A 17,892-nucleotide genomic window follows, 5' to 3' on the forward strand; every position below is an offset into this window, starting at 1 on the left:
CACCTGGAATATTGTGTGCAGTTTTGGTCTCCTTATCTAAGAAAGGATATACTCATCTTAGAGGGGGTGCAACATAGGTTTACTAGGTTGGTTCATGGGATGGGGGGGTTGACCTACGAGGAGAGGTTGAGTAGAATAGGCCTATATTCTCTAGAATATAGAAGAATTAGAGGTGATCTTATAGAAACCTATAAGATTCTTAAGGGTCTTAACAGGGTAGATAGTGCGAGACTGTTTCACCTGGTTGGAGAATCTAAAACTAGTGGTCATATTCTCAGGATTAAAGGTCAGCCCTTTAGAACTGAGTTGAGAAAACATTTCTTCACGTAGAGGGTAGTGAATTTATGGAATTCTCTACCCCAGAAGGCTAATCTTATCAAATGGCAGGGCAGGCTCGAGGGGCCGAATGGCCTACTCCTGCTCCTATTTCTTATGTTCTTATGTTCTCCCATACTCCTCTGTTCCCTTCTCAATCATGTGTGCATCACATAACCACAAATACATTGATGCTTTCTGCTTCAACCACAGCTTCTGGCAATTCCTTTGAATATGAAGCCGTGGACTTTATTTGCATTCTTTATGGTTTGTGCCTTTATTCTTAGGATCTTGTGGATCTGAGCCCCGAGATCCTTTTGCTCTTCTTGGGTTCTTGGGTTCTTACCATCCAGAGAAGAGTCAACTTTTTTATTCTTCCTCCCAAAGCTTCACATTTCTCTAGATTAAACTTAATCTGCCACCTATCTGCCCACTTTGCAAGCCTATTCATGTCTTCCTGCACCTTTTTTTTTACAATTATCCTCATTATTTACCATACTCTCCAGTTTGGTGTCCTCTGTGAATTTAGCCACCATTCCTCTTGTATTTCCTATTATATCTCCAGTCAACATCTGTCCTGATTGCCTAGTGGATAAAAGCACTCCATGATGCAGCACTATGCCACATACTGAACATCGAGCAGAGTTCTGGAGAGTCAGCCTGAGATATATTTGGTTACCTGCAGGATATGTCCAAACCAAATATCATAAATTACCCCATCTGGCTCTGTAACGCGATACTTTTCCATTACAATGGCCAAGTAGGTAAAGGCACTCTCTGATGTAATAATAATAATCCTTACATTTGATACAGCACCTTATCGCATCTTCGAGACGTCTCAAAGCGCTTCACAGAATATACTGTAAAGTGAATTCACTATATTTTGTGGGCGAAAAGCGGCAGCCAATTGCGACCAGCAGTGTCCCACAAACAGTCATGGATTGAGTGACCAAATTATTTTTTAATTGTTCTTTTTTTTGAAGGGATTATTACCCCTGGAAAAGCCATCCACCAATTGACTAACAACCGGGTTCCTACTTACTGCTAGGTAAACAGAGTAAGGAAACTTGTGTGGAGCAAGGAAACTTGTCTAAGATTTCGCCTTGCCCGGGAAACCCAGGTCCTCTCGCTTGCATGCGAGTGCTCTAATCAATATGCTGCGGGACTCCACAAATTCAGAAAGTGAGAGAGAGGGAAAGAGAGACCAAGAGAGAATGAGAAAGAGACCGAGAGAGACTGAGAAAGAGACCGAGAGAGACTGAGAAAGAGACGGAGACTGAGAGACGGTGAGAGACAGACTGAGATAGAGAGACTAAACTAGATTAACTTTATTAATAATAATAATACTTCCATTTGATATAGGATCTATAAGTCATACATTTCAAACCACTTCACAAAGTTTCTCTGGCAAGTAGTGACTGTGTATTTTGGAGATTAACACAGCAGCCAATTTTGTGCACAGCAATTTCCCACAAATAGCCAGGAAATGAATGACCGATTAATCTGTAGGATTGTTGGCCAGGGCCCTCCTTCCTGTTTTTGAATAACCAGTTGAGGTTAGGATCTAAGTTATGATTGAGTGAATCTCTGCTGATCAGTATAAGTATTGACCTTAGGTCTGCATACTTACGATAGGGTAAAGGTATTATGTGTCGCCAAGATTTGAAGCGGATAACCACAGTAAAGAATTGTAAGTCTGAATCGCAAGCTCAGCTGTCATTCAATATTGCCTCCCTAATTGCATGAATTGTCCTGTTCTTGGCCCATCATCACCCCAACAAGAAGCCTGCCATTGACCACAATGGAGTGGATTAACTGAAGAAAGTCAGTTAAATTAGAAAGTTCCAAAGAAAGGAGTCATATCAAAGATATTGCTGCTTTAAGCAGGGAATGATATGAATTTTAACTATGTACATTTTAGAATATTGGGGTCTACTTTGTGGTGTACTTAATATTTATAACATTGAAACAGACCGGAGAAATAGGAATAGTGATGTTGGACTTGCAGATTGTAGCCTTGAACTGTAGATTAGCTGGATATTGATAAAATATAATCTCCAAATGCTACTAACGTATCAGTTACATAGGACAACAGCACAACAAAATTGCATTTATACACCTTTCATGTCAGGAGAAGGCATTGAACAGTGAAGGGGTTTCACCCAAGCTGAGGGTTGTAACCAAGAAGGGTGGAAAGCAAGGGAGGTGGGGTGGGAGGATGACCAAAGTCACAGTCAAAGAATAAGGCCTTGAGATGGCCCTTGGAAGGGTGCAAGAGAGGGCGTGAGGTGGAAGGTATGGAGCTTCGAAGGGTGGGGACAGAAAGGCTGAAGGCCCAACCACCAAAGGTGGGGCAGGCAGGGTGGGGGACATGGAGTAGGGCATTGTTCGTTGAGTGGAGAGAGCAGGCAGATTGTAACCTTTTAGCAGGACCACATTGATGCTTACATAAGCACTGAATTATTGTACTTTTTCTGCACCCAGTAAGGGAAAATAGTATTTTTACCTGTTTTTTTGTATTTCAGAACTTCTCAAATCATTTCACAAGTGATAACTGACAAGTGACTGTTTTTTGTAGGCAAGTGTAGCAGCTTTGCACAGCAGCCATGAGGCAAATAACCAATTTATCTGGAGAGTGTCACAGGGGGAAACAATCTCTCCCGCTTCTTTTCAGTAAGTGTGGTAGGATCGGTATCATCATGTTTGCATATGATATAACGCATTATCACATTATCAAGATACCTCATAGTGCTTCACTGGATGAACTGTAAATTCGTTTGACTGTGTAGTTTCAGAGCAAAACATAGAAGCCAGTTGCACACAGCAATATCCTACAAACAGCTGTGGAGTGAATGACCAATTTTATTTGGAGGATTATTGGCCAGGACACTGGGAGAAACACCCTTCTCTTTTCTAATAGTGCCATGGGATCTTTAACATCCATCTGAACAGGCACCCGAGGTGTTCATTTAACGGTTCTATCTGAAGGGCTTAACTTCCAAAGCATTTTACTGGAGTACCAGCCTGGACAATGAGCTCAAATTGTGATGCAAGTATTGAACTGATAACTCTATTACCCAGAGGCAGGAGTACTACCAACTGAGCTAAGCTGACACATTCTAAACCTCACTGTAAATTATGCCAGGGCTCAAAAAATGTTGATTCTTGTAAAAGTGAACAGTGAGAGCTGTATCTGTGGTTTCAATAAATATAAATATCTTGTCAGTTATACATGCACGATACACTTTTTAATAGTGGCACAAAATATGCATATATGTGACATACTTTGTGACATATTCAACTAAAATGGCGATCCCCAGCTGCCGACTCATTTGAGAGCAGGAATTGGTCTGCAGTCTCAGCCGAGCTCCATTCGTTGACGTTTTACCTCCACGGCTGTACACCCAACGTCTTTTTCATTATAGAAAAAAGCAAGATTACGCGGGTCAAATGTTTATGTGAAAACTTAGAAGTGCTGCATGTTTCCTTCAGTAAGTAAATCAGTCGGCACTCCCATTCCTTGGGAGGTGACGGACAGATGGAGAAGCTATTAAATTACAACACTTGTTTTATCGGTCTGCTGAGACTTTATTGGGGGGGAAAAAAGTACAAAGACTAAATAAGGAAACTTTATTTCGACAGAACCTTCTTTTCTTCCAGAACCTTATGCAGCTTTCAAGCCACGATGGATGTTGCAGAAAAGAAGTGGACTCTGTTTTCACTCGGTTGTATTGGCGTTGAGAGAGGTGGAGGGAACATGGTGGCTATTGTGCTTCTATAAATGGGTAAATGGGGTGGGGTGTTCTTAAATTTATGATTATATTTTTAAAGCTATAACTCACTCATGCTACACTCAGGCGAGGTTGCTTAAGGCTTTTGGTGCAGTGGGTTGTTTTATTTTTCTTTGAGTTTAAAATCGGTCACATGGACCACAGTGGTCTTTTGCAGACGTGCATATTCCTATGTTGTAATCCAGGTGCTGCACCACAAAGCAGTGAGGGAGGAGTTTGTGTTCACAGTCATTGGGCATCTGCAGAAGTTATGTGTTTAATTCACTGCATAACGTTTGGTGGTATTGGGGTGGGGAGGAAATTGCACCTGAAAGAGGAGGATAATAATAATCCTTGCATTTGATATAGCAACTCATTACGTTGTTGACATGTCTCAAAGCACTTCATAGAATAAACTGAAGTGTATTTTATGGCCGAAATAAAGCAGCCAATGCCTTGGGACATCATCCTGAAGAGAAAGGTGCTATATCATTGCAATCTGTTGTTGTTGACCAAGAAATCAGGAGAGACTCCCTTCTCTTTTTGATTAGTGCCATGGGATCTTTAACGTCCACCTGAACTCGGTTTAATGTCTCATTCGAAAGATGTGAATTATTTGTCTTAGAATTTGTGGCTGGGTAGATGTGGAGTCCTGCAGTTTAGTGGTTAGAGCACTCCCCTTGCAAAGTGAGAGGACCTGGATTCAATACCCGGGCAGGGCAAAACCTTGGGCAAGTTTCCTTACTCCACATACCTGTTTACCTAGCAGTAAATAGGAACCCGGGTGTTAGTCAATTGGTGGAGTGCTTTTCTGGGGTTAATAACACCTTCAAAAAAAAAAAAAAAAAAAAAAAATTTGGTCACTCAATCCACGACTGTTTGTGGGACACTGCTGTGCGCAATTGGCTGCCGCGTTTTGCCCATAAACTATACAGTCAATTCACTTTACAGCATATTTTGTGAAGCGCATTTTGACGTCTCAAAGTTGTTATAAGGCACTATATCAAATGCAAGGATTATGGATTGTGGATATGTTCCTTAGAGCAGAGGAGGTTAAGAGGTGATTTAATTGACGTATTTAAAATAATGAAAGGAGTTGACAGATTGTGCAGTGGCTGACTCTTTCGTCCTGTAGAGGGATTCATTACAAAAGGGGGCAGAGCCTTAAAATCAGAACCCAGAGTTTAGGTCAAGAAGCATTTTTTTAGAACTATAGAAATTTACAGCACAGAAGAAGCCCGTTCGGCCCATCATGTTTGTGTTGGCCTTTTTACAAGCAACCTTTTCAGTCAAATTTACCTCCTCTTTCTCCATACTTCACACAAAGGTCTATGGAATGCTGGGCCCCAGAGAGCTAAGAATGAAAATCTGCAGGGATGTTTTAAAGAGAGAGATAGGCAAGTACTTGGATACTTGGAAAGTAGAGGTATTTAGGGAGCATTGTGATTAAAGATTCTGCCGAACTTTAATAAACTGGTGGAACAACAACAACAATAAAGTTACATTTATAGAGCTCCTTTCACGTCAGGAGGATATCCCATGGCCTGGACAGTCGGGTCGACCCGAGCATGGGAGAGGGGTGGAGTAGGGGGTGAGGGAAGGCAGAGAGGTGGGAGGGTGACTGAAGACACGATCGAAGTGGAGGATCTTGAGACCGGCCTTGAAAGAGGCAAGGGAGGAAGCGAGGCAAAGGGACTGTGGGATGGAGTTCCAGAGTGTGGAGGCAGAGAGGCTGAAAGCCCGGCCACCAATGGTAGGGCGGGTTGGGCGAGAGACAGGGAGCAGGCCGGAGCCCACTGAACGGAGGGAGCGGGCAGGTTGGTAGGGAGTCAGCAGGTCAGAGAGATAGGAGGGGGCAAGGCCATGGATGGCCTTGAAAGTGAGGACGAGGATCTTGAATTTGATCCTCTGGGGGATGGGGAGCCAGTGGAGTCGGGCGAGGGTGGGAGTGATGGGATCACGGAGCCTGGTGCGCGAGAGTACACGAGCTGCAGAGTTTTGGATGATCTGCAGTTTGTGAAGGGAAGAGTTAGGGAAGGCCGATGAGGAGGGAGTTTCCATAATCGAGCCTTGATATGATGAATACGTGGGTGAGGGTTTCGGCAGCCTGAGGGGTGAGGGCAGTGGCGGAGTCTGGTGATGTTGGAACAGACTGAATAGGCTGAATGCCATCCTCCTGTTCCTGTTTTTGATGTTCTTAATATAGCACAGAAAGAAGCTATTTGGTCTAATGAGCCAACATTAGGTCTACCTCTCCCCACCCCCCCCTTCTGGAGCTATCTAATCAAATTGAATTTTTCTGATGGAAGAAAAACAATATACATTGGAAACAGTGTATTAGAAACAATGGATGAAAATTGCAGTGTCATTGTCAGACACCCAGCTAACAAAAAAATCACTAATTTGAAGCTGAACCAGAAGATCACTAAAACCTGATGACGAAAGGTTAACCCCCTGAATTTAATATGCTGATGGGCCCGAAGTTTTTGATAGCCACCATTGGAGTTATTGCTCAGGGTGTTTGAAGGTCCTTCAAAGAATATGGCTGAGTTAAGCTGCTGTCAAGACACTGTGCAGGAGTGTCTAAAATCAAATCTCACTGGAGACCAAGATTCCTTGAGCAATGTGATTTGGGGTTTTGGTTGCATATTGATTTAGAATCATGTATTATCAATTAAATTTGGCCTCAGTCCAAATGTTTAAGGTCCTTTTTGTAATGTTATGCAGTTTACTGTAGCTATGTTGCAATGGATGCAATATGCTTTATGGAATGTACTTTTAAAGTATTTTGATGGTTTTGAAATTCTTGAAAGGAATTCCTGGTAGTTGTTATCTACCTAGTGAGGTTTCAAGCCCACCCTTAGGAAAAATAATTAACATTCTCTCATTCAGGTATTCAATCATTTTGCTCTCAGCATCAATCCTGGCAGAAGAATAGTAACTACTGTAAACAGATATTAAACTTTGGATCTGTCTTTTGATTCTCTTGACATAAGAAAATGAATTGATCCTTACTCTACTGAGAATAGGACATGATGGTGTATGGAATGTTTTATGAATCCAAACCTGGCAATTCTCATATTAGTTTTAAGTCATATAATCCCAGCTCAGGATGAATAAATGAATCTCAGCATCAACCAAAGGTATGGAACATGTTTCCAATCTTATGTTAAATGTATCCATTTTGGCTTACTTAGTAAAGAAAATTTAATCCAAGTATTGGATTTGCAGTAAACTGTACTGGATAAATGAACAGATTTTTTTTAGTTAAATAAACAGGATTTGTAGTTAAAGTAGTGTCAGCTTGGCTCAATGAGTAGCAGTCTCAACTTTGGTTCAGAAAATTATGGATTCACAGACAAGTGAACTGGTGCAGTACTCTATTGCACTACTGGGAGAGGGCTACATTATCAGAAGGGCCATCTTTCAGATAATATATTACTGTTTGGGTTTGGACCTGGAGATTTCAGTACTGCCATCCTCCTGATGAGATGTTAAACCGGGATCTAATCTGCTTGTTCAGGTGGACCTTAAAGATCCCATGGTACAATTGAAAAGAGAAAGGAATTTCTCCCAGTGTCCTAGCCAATAATTCCCTCAAATAAAATTGGTCACTTTGGGGACATTGCTGTGTGCAAAACTGGCCGTCGCGATTTGCTCACAAAATACACAGTCAATCCACTTTACAGTATATCCTGTGAAGCGCTTTGAGACCTCTTGACAACTTGATAAGGCGCTATAGCAAATGCAAGTATTATTATTGACTGGAAATGATGATGTTTCTGAAACAGATTTATTTTAGGATAAGTATCAGATTACATCTCTTGGGAAGCATTACAGTTTTCCACCTCCAAATCATTTACTATGGAACAATTTGTGTGTGCCCTACAAGCTATCCTGCGTAACCAATTGCTTCATAATATATAATATAGGTGCCTTTACAACCATCGAATATATCCAAAGTTGAGTTTTCTTTGCTGCCAAGCTTGCCACATGCTTTTACAATGTGTTAAAGAGCAACATATTGACTTGCAGCTCAACCTCCTTGCCTGACCTTACTTTTGGTACCGATCCACCAAGACTCACTAAGTGCAAAAATGGCAAACCTTTTGTAAAATGGCAGTTTTGGAGATTACAGCATAGGTCTCGACAGGGATGAGCAAATTATTGGATGTAATTTCTGTGCTTCTGGTGGATATGGCCAGTGAGGAGGCAACAGTCAGTTCTAGAATTGTTGTGTGGATGAATATTTTGAAATGTTTTATTCCCTTTGTAGATGAGGAAATATCTACTTCAGGAGGGGATGGCAGGGGTGAAGTGGATCATATGGTAGTGATCTGAGGAAGGAGATGATTTGTTATCCATAATGCCTTTTCTTGTTCCATGCTTTCTTCAGTTCTGATGTACAATATACAATGCTTTACTTACATTTAGACACTGGGGTCTAATATATAGTTTATCTTAAAATATTTCTTAAGAAATGTGTACAGTTGATTTTTCTAAAACATTGAATGTCCTGAATAATCTATGTTTTAATTTTTAAGAAATGTATTTTTTTCTGCTATTTTTGGAAGATTCCCTCAAGTGAAGTGGTCTCACACAAGGAGAGTCCCCAAATGAGATGGTCTTCAAGTGATCTGACAAGCTACCTGTGTGAAGAGAGTTATATAATGCAAGTTGTTGTTGTGGTTGTCTCTTCCTGGGCTTCTGCAATGTGCCTCAATAGGGTCCACAGATGTATGTGACACCAGCAGAAACTTTATCAGAATCCTCATCGATGTTTTCCCACATAGAATAGTGAATGCATTTCCATAAGCTGCTACTGAAGCAACAACAACAGCAAATTACATTTGTATAACGCTTTACACGTCGGGAGGACGTCCCAAGTTGCTGGACAGTCAGGAACTTGGACCCAAGCAGGCGGTAGGGATCAGTGGTGGTGAAGGGCAGGTAGAGGAAGAGGGCGACCAAAGGTGTGGTCGAAGAGGAGGTCTTGAGACGTGCCTTGAAGGAGGCAAGGGAGGGAGCGAGTTGAAGAAAATATGGTATGAAGTTCCGAAGGGTGGAGGCAGAGAGGCTGAAAGCTCGACTGCTGATGGTGGGCCGGGCCGGTCGGGGGACTTGGAGCAGGCTGCTCCAAGTCTGCTGAGTGGATGGAGGGGCCAGGTTGATATGAGGTTAGCAAGTCACAGAGGTAGGAAGATTTTTTGTAATTTACATGATCTTACTGAGCTGTGGTATAGCCCAATCCAATACAGCCAGACAAGAGGTTTCAATGTTCTTGTTAACCTACAAATCCAGAGTCTGAACACAAAACTCTAATGTGTGGTCCTTTCTCTAATGTACACATTGACTACTTTATAGTCAAACCTTTTCTATTTTCAGAGTTTCTGGAAGACAATAACTGACCAACAGGCTCCTATAATAACATCTAGTTAGATTTGAATTGCTGTGTTTTCTTTTAACTGTGTTGTTCAGAGGTACAAGTGGATCAAGAGGCTTTTTAAAAAGCAAAGACACCCCTTACAGTTGCGACTTTTCCTTGTACATATTGGTGATGGACTCATTGAATGTTAAACAATGGTTTATCAGGCCCTGTGCTGGGTTTGGATTCTCCACACTTGTGTTTGCATCATGCCTTGTGTGCAGAAATCTGCTCAGTTTGGAGGTGAGGCTTATAGAAGGATTCACTGCTTGGAGGCTCTGAGTTGCTTGAATATCATTTCATTTGCAGTTGAGTTTGAAGTTGTGAACTGTTTGACTCAGCTCAGCAACACCCTCCAAATACGAGAACACGGCTGGCTAAAAACAACTTCCTGAGCTAAAATAACTGGTGACAGGCAAGTTTCCATTAGGGGCTGCTACTAAGGGAAATCTCACAAGTATGATATTCCTGAACTTTCTTTTTAAAAAATTCTTAATTTAGATTTTTCAAAATGTTTTTCTTTATTGTAAAACTATGATTTTTGAAGGGAGCAGTACTCCTGCTACTGTACCATGGCTGCCACTTCCAACATGGGTGGGCTGGTTGGTCTGGAGCACCTGTGGTAGGAGTGGGTTTAATAAGCTCCCCAGAGGACAGTGTTAGGCCAGCTAGCACCTATTTAACACAAGCTAATATGGAGGGAGGTGGGACCATCTGGGCTTGAGCTACACCTCAGCAGCCTCTGCCAATTCCCTCACCGATTCTGCCCACTTCCTCTCCAAGCAACAGGAAGCAGCCATTTGGCGCTTCACGCCTGTGCCACCATTTTATCTTTAAATGCCATTCCCTGATTTTTCTATATTACCCATCAAACCTTACTTCCAAAATACCTATTGCATCTATTTGGGAGTCAAGAATAGAGGGGTATGGAGGGAGGATAACGATTAGAATTGGCAGAGGCTCATGTGAAGTATAAGCAATTTCACGGTCCATAGTTGTGGCTGAATAGTCTATTTCAGTCTGTACGTCTTTCTGTGTAACATGTTACATAAAACATGTAATTCTACATAACGTTTTTCTTAAAACCTTCAGTGGATTCTTTATCCGTATCTTTTGGTGGCAGTGCTTTTTCACATTCTCATAATTTGCTTCTGAGATGCTGATGCTTTCTGGGGTGAGTTTTGTGGCTTCTGTCCAACTGTGCGATTAAACCAATGAACACCGATGGCTAGTTAACTCCTGACGGTATCGTATTACTGCTACCCTGGAAAGCATGCAACGATAACAGTTTGAATTCATATAGTGCCCTTCACGCAGGATAGTGTTTCAGCTTGCTATACAGAGGCAGGGATGGATGCCAAGGAATGGAGAAGGGGGATGGAGAGGTGACTCTTGGCACGGTTGAAGAGGTAGATCTCAAGGTGGGATTTAAAGATAGATAAAGAGGGGATGAGGTGGAAGGATTGAGACAGGGTGTTCCAGAGGTTCAGAGCGTAGTGGTGCACACACTTTCCAGTAGGGGAACAATCACGAGAAAGAACTCTGAAGTGGAAGTTAAGATGCTGGTAAGCATTGGAATTTTTGAGCTGCCATCTTCAGATGAGACATTAAACCGATGTCCCATCTGTTTGTTTAGGTGGATGATAAAAGATCCTTTGCTATTATTCTGAAAAATAAGTAAATCTTTTCTGGTGTCCTGGCTAACATTCCCCCAAATAAATTCACTTTATTGCTGTTTGTGAGACATTGATGTGCACAAATTAGCTGCCGTACAAAATTCACAATCACTTACTCTTACAGCAGTTACCTGTGAATTGTTTTATCAAGTGTAAGGATTATTATTTATATGAAACTTCCACTTCCCCTCCTTCAAAAGGAAGAGCCATAGAACTTGTATAATAATAATAAACTTTCCATTTGATAAAGCGCCTTTCACTTGGAGAGGAGATCTGAAAATACTTCACAGGATATACTGTAAAGTTTTTGGGCGATGAGTGTTTTCTGGGCGAATGCAGCAGCCAATTTGTGTACAGCAAAAGCAATGAAACGAATGACCAGTTTTATTTTGGAGGATTGTTGGTTAGGACACCTGGAAAAAGTCCCTTCTCTTTTCAAATAATGCTTTAACGTCCACCTGAACAGGCAGGCAGGGCCTTGATTTAACACTTCTTTCGAATGACAGCGCCTCGGATAATGCAGTGGACCCAGTGCTCCATTGAAGTGTCAGCTGAGATCATATGAATTCAAAATCCTGACATGGGTCTTGAGCCCACACCTCTGACTTGTAGGTGAGAGGTGCTAACAACTGAGAGAGCTTGATACACAATGCACCCAGTTCCCATTACATTATATTTATACAGGAAAACCTAAGTTGTATATCTGCCCAAGTCCCATTCAAGAGTCTATATTCTGTGCAAGTTTGACATAACTCATACTTTGGATAAGTCCAATTAAATATATGATCCCAATTGATGTGACTTATGTGAGGTTTACTGTATAACTCAAGGTAGTGGAGAAGTATCTGAAAAGAACCGCAACACAACCTTATCGCCGAGGTACACTGTTGCTGAAAAACAAGAAGCCAATTTTACAAAATAACCTGTTTGTCAAAAATTGAACACCATAGTAAAAGGGAAAAATAATCCAGGATGAATTGAATCAATGAAAGAGACTTGATTTTGACTTTGAAGATGACAGCTTTTACAGACAGTTATCCATTTAAATAGCAAACTACTACAAATTGTTATTAAAATCACCATCTTTTGGATATAGTCCCCTTTATTTCTTTTAGTAAGCATTGAGAATGAGGTATGATCGGAGCCAGGAGACTTGGCAGAGCTGGAGGAAAGTGGTCCTGGTCAGGGACTTGATGTAGAACTGAATGTCTAGATTATGTACAGTTTTGGTGAGTCTGAGTGATAGGGAAGTTGGAGGCACAGCTGAGAAGACGCTGCCTGAAGCCCAGGAGGATGGCTTCTGTCTTATCCATGTAAATAACAGCAACTTGCATTCTTTATAATGGCAGGACAGACGCTGCCAAGAGGGGAAGAAGGAGCTAACCAGAGGCATGGACAAAATGGTAGATGTTTGAGGCAGGAGGGAGGGAATTCTACAGGTTAGGGTGTAGAATTGGAAAGCTAGACCTCCGCTAGTGGTGCAAGTTGGGTGGGGGTCGTGCAGCATTGATGTTGGAGGGGGAGCATGGGGGACGAGATCGGGAAGTGTCTCAACTGGGAATTAGTGGGTGAGGCCTGAAAAAAGAACAAGGAGAGAAAAATCTTTCAAACAGGAAGTTAACATAAATGCAGCAAAGGGATGTTAACGTTAATCATAATTTTCTGTAATCATTTGCAATTTAAATATGGGCAATGGCATGCTCTGTGCCAAACAAAGGAATATCTCCTTGCACATGTGGGACTCAGTATGGTTCGCATACTCTAAACTTTAAGCATGATAGTGACTCACATATGTCCGTAGAAAACACCTACCCACTTAACCCAAAAAAATTCAAGAAAACAAATGGCTAGAAGTAATGAGCTAAAATATGCAGTATTTCAAAATCATTGTGATAATTAAATCATCTTTTATAGCAAACCAATTAAGATAGTTATCACCCAGGGATAATTACAACATCAAATTGGTTATGAAAAGCTGCATATTTTTATGCATACCCCAATATTATTTGACACATTATTTGACACATTGGCCTACTTCCTTATAGATATTGTAATAGTTTTACTTGCTATTACAATGAAAAAGATTGATTCCGCAGTAGCTAATGTTAAACAATTAAAAGATTAAAAATGTTCTGCAAAAGTAAAACTGGATGTTTTAGCAAATCTCAGCAGCATTGTTTTGAAAGTATATGAGACTGTCTAAAGTATTGTTCATTTGTGTGACACTTTTAGAAATAGAAAGTAAATCTTTTCTCGGGTTAAGATTGGAATGACCTGGTTTAAAACGACCACAAAAGAGAGGTGTAGTTTGAGCTTTAAAAAATACAATCAGCGGCAATTCGCTGAATGTCTTTTCTAACACTGAAAAATACATGATGCCTTGTTAATATTCTTCACCTTTTCACAGGACACAGAGAAGACTCGAGAAGTTGTGAAACGAGGAGCTTCAATTATTGAGTCATTAATAAAAGAGAGGAATCCTGCTCTAACTGGACAACTCTTTGTTGCATAACAGCAACAAACTCGGACTCCAATAAGAGAGGTTGGATGGTGTTAACATTGACTGAAGGGACACACTGCCCTCTGCTGATAACAGTGAAAACTACCTGTGCAGCGCTTGAAATCAAGTATTAGCAATCAGTGCTTCTGAACTTCATTGGAACCTACTAATGGTCTCGATCTTAAAGAACAAGTGTGATCATCAGTATCCCATTTAAAAATCAACGATCTTTAATATCTTCTTTTACTTTATCAAGTGCAAGGATTTTATTAATCTTGTCAATTATTCTATGTTTAGTTTAAGCCTTACTTCAAATGCGGTGTTTTCGTTGAGCACTACATCCCTGTACATTCCACCTACAGATACTGCATTATCTTTATACTGGAGAATGAAGAATTTCCAGCAGTGGGATTTCACGTGTGACTGGTGAATCGAGGGATCAACAGTTGCAAATCTAACAAGTAACTTTTAATGCCTAAGAGATGTGTTTGCAAGAGCATGTTACCCGGTAAAGGGACTCTCGAAACTCCTCACTGACCACCTCAGTCCTCACTTGTAGGGTAGACAATGTGAGGATCTTCTGCCTTCTGGTTACAGTTGCAAAATTGTGACTAAGTTTGGGAAGTCTTAATGAGAAGACCAGGATGACAGTTCCAGATTAAGACGCATATCTTGAGCCAAGAAGCCAAAAACCCCATTGCAATGTGTAAGTATCTGGCACTGTCAGATGAAGGAATGTAATAACGGAAGGAAGAGGGATTTTTGTTACTGTGTTCTGATTGTTTTTGTAACAAAATGTTTATGTTTCTCTTCCTCTTTGGTCCTTCCGTTTCATACAGATTTGATTCTTGCTGGCGATAAGGCAGTAAAGCAGTCTATATACTAGGAATGTCCCAGTGTCTCAGTAAGCGAGCACATCATTCAGCAATGAAGTCCATCCCCTATGTCTTGCCTTTGCTTCATATTTCCACTCTTGGCTAAACTGTTTAAACCAGGAGAATCTTGATCCATGTGCCATCACTGGATTGTATGGGTGAGGTTGAATTACACACATAACAAACACACATTAGTGGCAGCGCTCTAACACACTATTAAACCAGGGAGATTGCAAATGTGACATCTGCAAACTGGATTTTAGTCACCAGTTGTGACTTGCGATTTGCCAGTAATGGAATGTGGATTTCCACAAGAATTGTTAAAATCACAAGCCACCATAGTTTGAAAATTGCTGGCAAGAGAAAGAACTGGTCTGTGATTTGTCCTTTTTGTAAATCTTGCTGCGAATCTTTGCGATAATGGTATTCACAAAGCAGAAGTCACTATTCATGATCAAAACTGTTTGAGAGTATTATGTTTTTGATCCCCAAGATGTAAGATGTAGTCAGTCCAATCCTATCTCAGATTTAAAATGTGTGATAATGAAGACCAATGTTCAAGTTAGTGCTCTCACTGTGAACTTAGAAAAGCTGTAATGTTCAGGTGTAATACACTGGTGGGAAGTTTGGAGGAGTTTTACATTATTTTAAAATTAACTATATTTAATTTTCCTCTTCACTTCATAAGATTTCAAACACCTCCTGGGTCAGCTAATGGTCCTGCTAGCTTCCCTTCATGTACCCTTTAACTGTTTTGGTCGATTTCCCATTGTTTCTGAAGGGAAATGAGTGGTTCAATTTTCCACTGTGTGTGGTGTACACTATTTCCTCCTGGGTCCTGTGTTAGATCTGTATGGAAATCAAGCCCTTGGTGGCTCACTTTGTGAGTTCACTGTCTATTGTTTAACAGAACCACAGACAGGAAAGGTTACAGGTTCAAACCCCGGTCTGGGTTGAGCTCGCTGCTCTCAGCCAGGGAGTACGACAGTTGGCTACAGTGCTCCTACTCTAGGGAGGGGAAAATCAGTCAGGGTTCCTGTTCCTGATTGCTATCCCCCTGCAGGAAAGTGTGTGAGACAACAGGCTCAGGTTCAGCTGTGATGCTGTGCCCTTCACAGCTCAGTTCTCTGCAGGAGCTGATTGTCTTGGCTCACACATGAGAAATGACATCAGTGGGTATCTGTGGACCTGAAGTCAATGTCTTCAGGAGCAGAGGGTAGAATACTGAAGCTGAGTAAGAAAAAAATGAATAACAAATTGCAGTTTTCAGAATCATGTTCATTATCTGCAACAGCACCATTCAAATGGTTCAACTAACACCCTGCCCCGCAACTTCAAGGCGTAGTGCTTTTCCCCTCCAGCTATAGCACACTTCCTGAGAGAATGTCATTGTATCAAGAGGTATGAAAAATGGCGAGTCTCATACAGTAGTCCTGTCAATTTGATTTGCAATATTGTTTTTTTAAGAATTTTTGGCTTGTAGCTACGCCACCAAATTGCAGTCAGGAATTTTAAAGATGCTTACCAAAGGCAGGAAGTTACTTTTTTCCCTTTCAAATTGCTGTTGTAATTAGAGAATTGAAGCCAGTCGGAAAATAAAATTATAGTAATTTATATAAATTAAAAGACGTCTTACAGACTGATTGCCACTCGCAGTATTAAGAATGTCTGTGTTTTATTCCCTGTCAATCAACAGTAGCCTCCAGAGCATGTTCAAAGTTGACCCCAGGAGCTGTGTTCTGGGCTGTGTATTGGAACTTGGTGTTTCCTGATTAGTGACAACACGTTGTTTTGTTACTGGGCAGGTCAGTTGTCACCAATGTAATTGCTTCACACATTCCCATGACCCCATGCCCTCCCATTACTCGGCTCACCTCCACTTACCTTTTCTCTCCTTGGTCTGCTACGATACAAAGAAAGCAATATCAATGTTATTTTTAATGTGCACTTTTATATCATAGGTATGAAATGTTCACGCCTCCATGATCAGAATAATTTTTCCTTTATTTTCATTCAAACGTTTATATTTGTTATCTGAAGAGACCAGAGTTAGAACACGGACATAGAGACTGCACCAGATCTACAAACTGGGGCAAAGAATGGGCCAAAATCATCAAACAATGATCCAGAAACTAGGAGACACCAAAGGCAAATAAAATATTCTTGACGTGATTCAATGAGCAAGGCAGATGAAAGGAAAATGGTTGGGAAGAGATCTGTAGAATAGATCACAGTGACAACGAGAGTTAGAAAGCCACTTTCAAGTTACGTTATTTATATTTTCCACACCACAAGTGCTTGCGCTGCTGTAGTGTGTAGGTGTTTAATATGAATTTGTTGCTTTGATTTACTGATTTATTTGTTGTTAGAATACCAACCAACCCTAGGGACCCAATCACTAGTAGCATTGTATTGTAGCGGACACAGGGCTGGCAGGAACAAACACCCAACACCAGCCACAAATCAACTTTATTGAACTGAACACAACTAGCTAGCTTTAAGCACCAAATGAGGTTCTCTGGTCTGCTGCATCAGCACCTGGTCTCCACGTAGGGAGCACTAGTCCACAACTCACAGGACCTCTTCTTTGTCCTTGGAGCTGTGGAGAATGTGCCCTCCACTCACCCAATTGTGGGCTGGCAGCACTGTGCTGGCCTTCCTGATTGACACTTATGTACCCAGGCCCCAGTGTCATGCTGCGTATGCTTTGCATAACTAGACCTTCGAGCTCACCCACCCGGCTCTGAGCAGCCCTTCTGAAAGTCCTGATCCCTCTGTAAGACTGAGCCATTATAATAGCAATAACAGTCTTATAATCGAGAAGCTTTTTCGAGGAGGAGAGGACTCTTAATAGTAATGTTTTCTAAACACTCCATTTGATGTTTGGATTTTTGAACCCTCTACCCCCTAACCCCTCTCTTCCCCCCCCCCTCCCCCAGCCCCTACACACACCTCATGTTGCACTCTCCGTTCATGTTATCCACCATCCCAGCTGTTTACACATCCACCTGCCAGAAAGCTTTAAATCTAAGCTTTTATTGACATGTGCTCATGATGCATATTTCCAACAACAGTCCATTTAAATACTGATATTTATACTGGGAAGAGTTTACCGCTGCTCAACTTATGCTATTCAATTCAGAAAATATGCACACTACAGAAATGTACATACGCACACCCATATTCTGAGTCCACTACGCTATGGAATATTTGGATTGCTGGAGAGTAGTGGTTAGCATGCTCACCTCGTAAGCGAAAGGACCCGGGTTGATTCCCGGATGGAGTGAAAACTTAGATAAGTTTTCTTACTCCACACGCCTCTGTTTACGTA

At 41.3% G+C, this 17,892-nt stretch overlaps 1 protein-coding gene across 1 annotated transcript in view; it reads left to right on the plus strand.

Moving 5' to 3' along the window:
* The window catches only part of crppa (CDP-L-ribitol pyrophosphorylase A), a 157,827-nt gene extending 141,613 nt beyond the window's left edge, over positions 1–16,214 (plus strand). Inside the window, exon 11 of the mRNA XM_007899729.2 lies at positions 13,594–16,214. Within this exon, the coding sequence (XP_007897920.2) occupies positions 13,594–13,698 (105 nt within the window). The 3' untranslated portion in view covers positions 13,699–16,214. The remainder of the gene's footprint in view (positions 1–13,593) is intronic.
* Positions 16,215–17,892: the final 1,678 nt, after the last annotated feature.

This window comes from Callorhinchus milii, unplaced genomic scaffold, assembly GCF_018977255.1.
Source record: "Callorhinchus milii isolate IMCB2004 unplaced genomic scaffold, IMCB_Cmil_1.0 Scaffold2, whole genome shotgun sequence".
NCBI lineage: Eukaryota > Metazoa > Chordata > Chondrichthyes > Chimaeriformes > Callorhinchidae > Callorhinchus > Callorhinchus milii.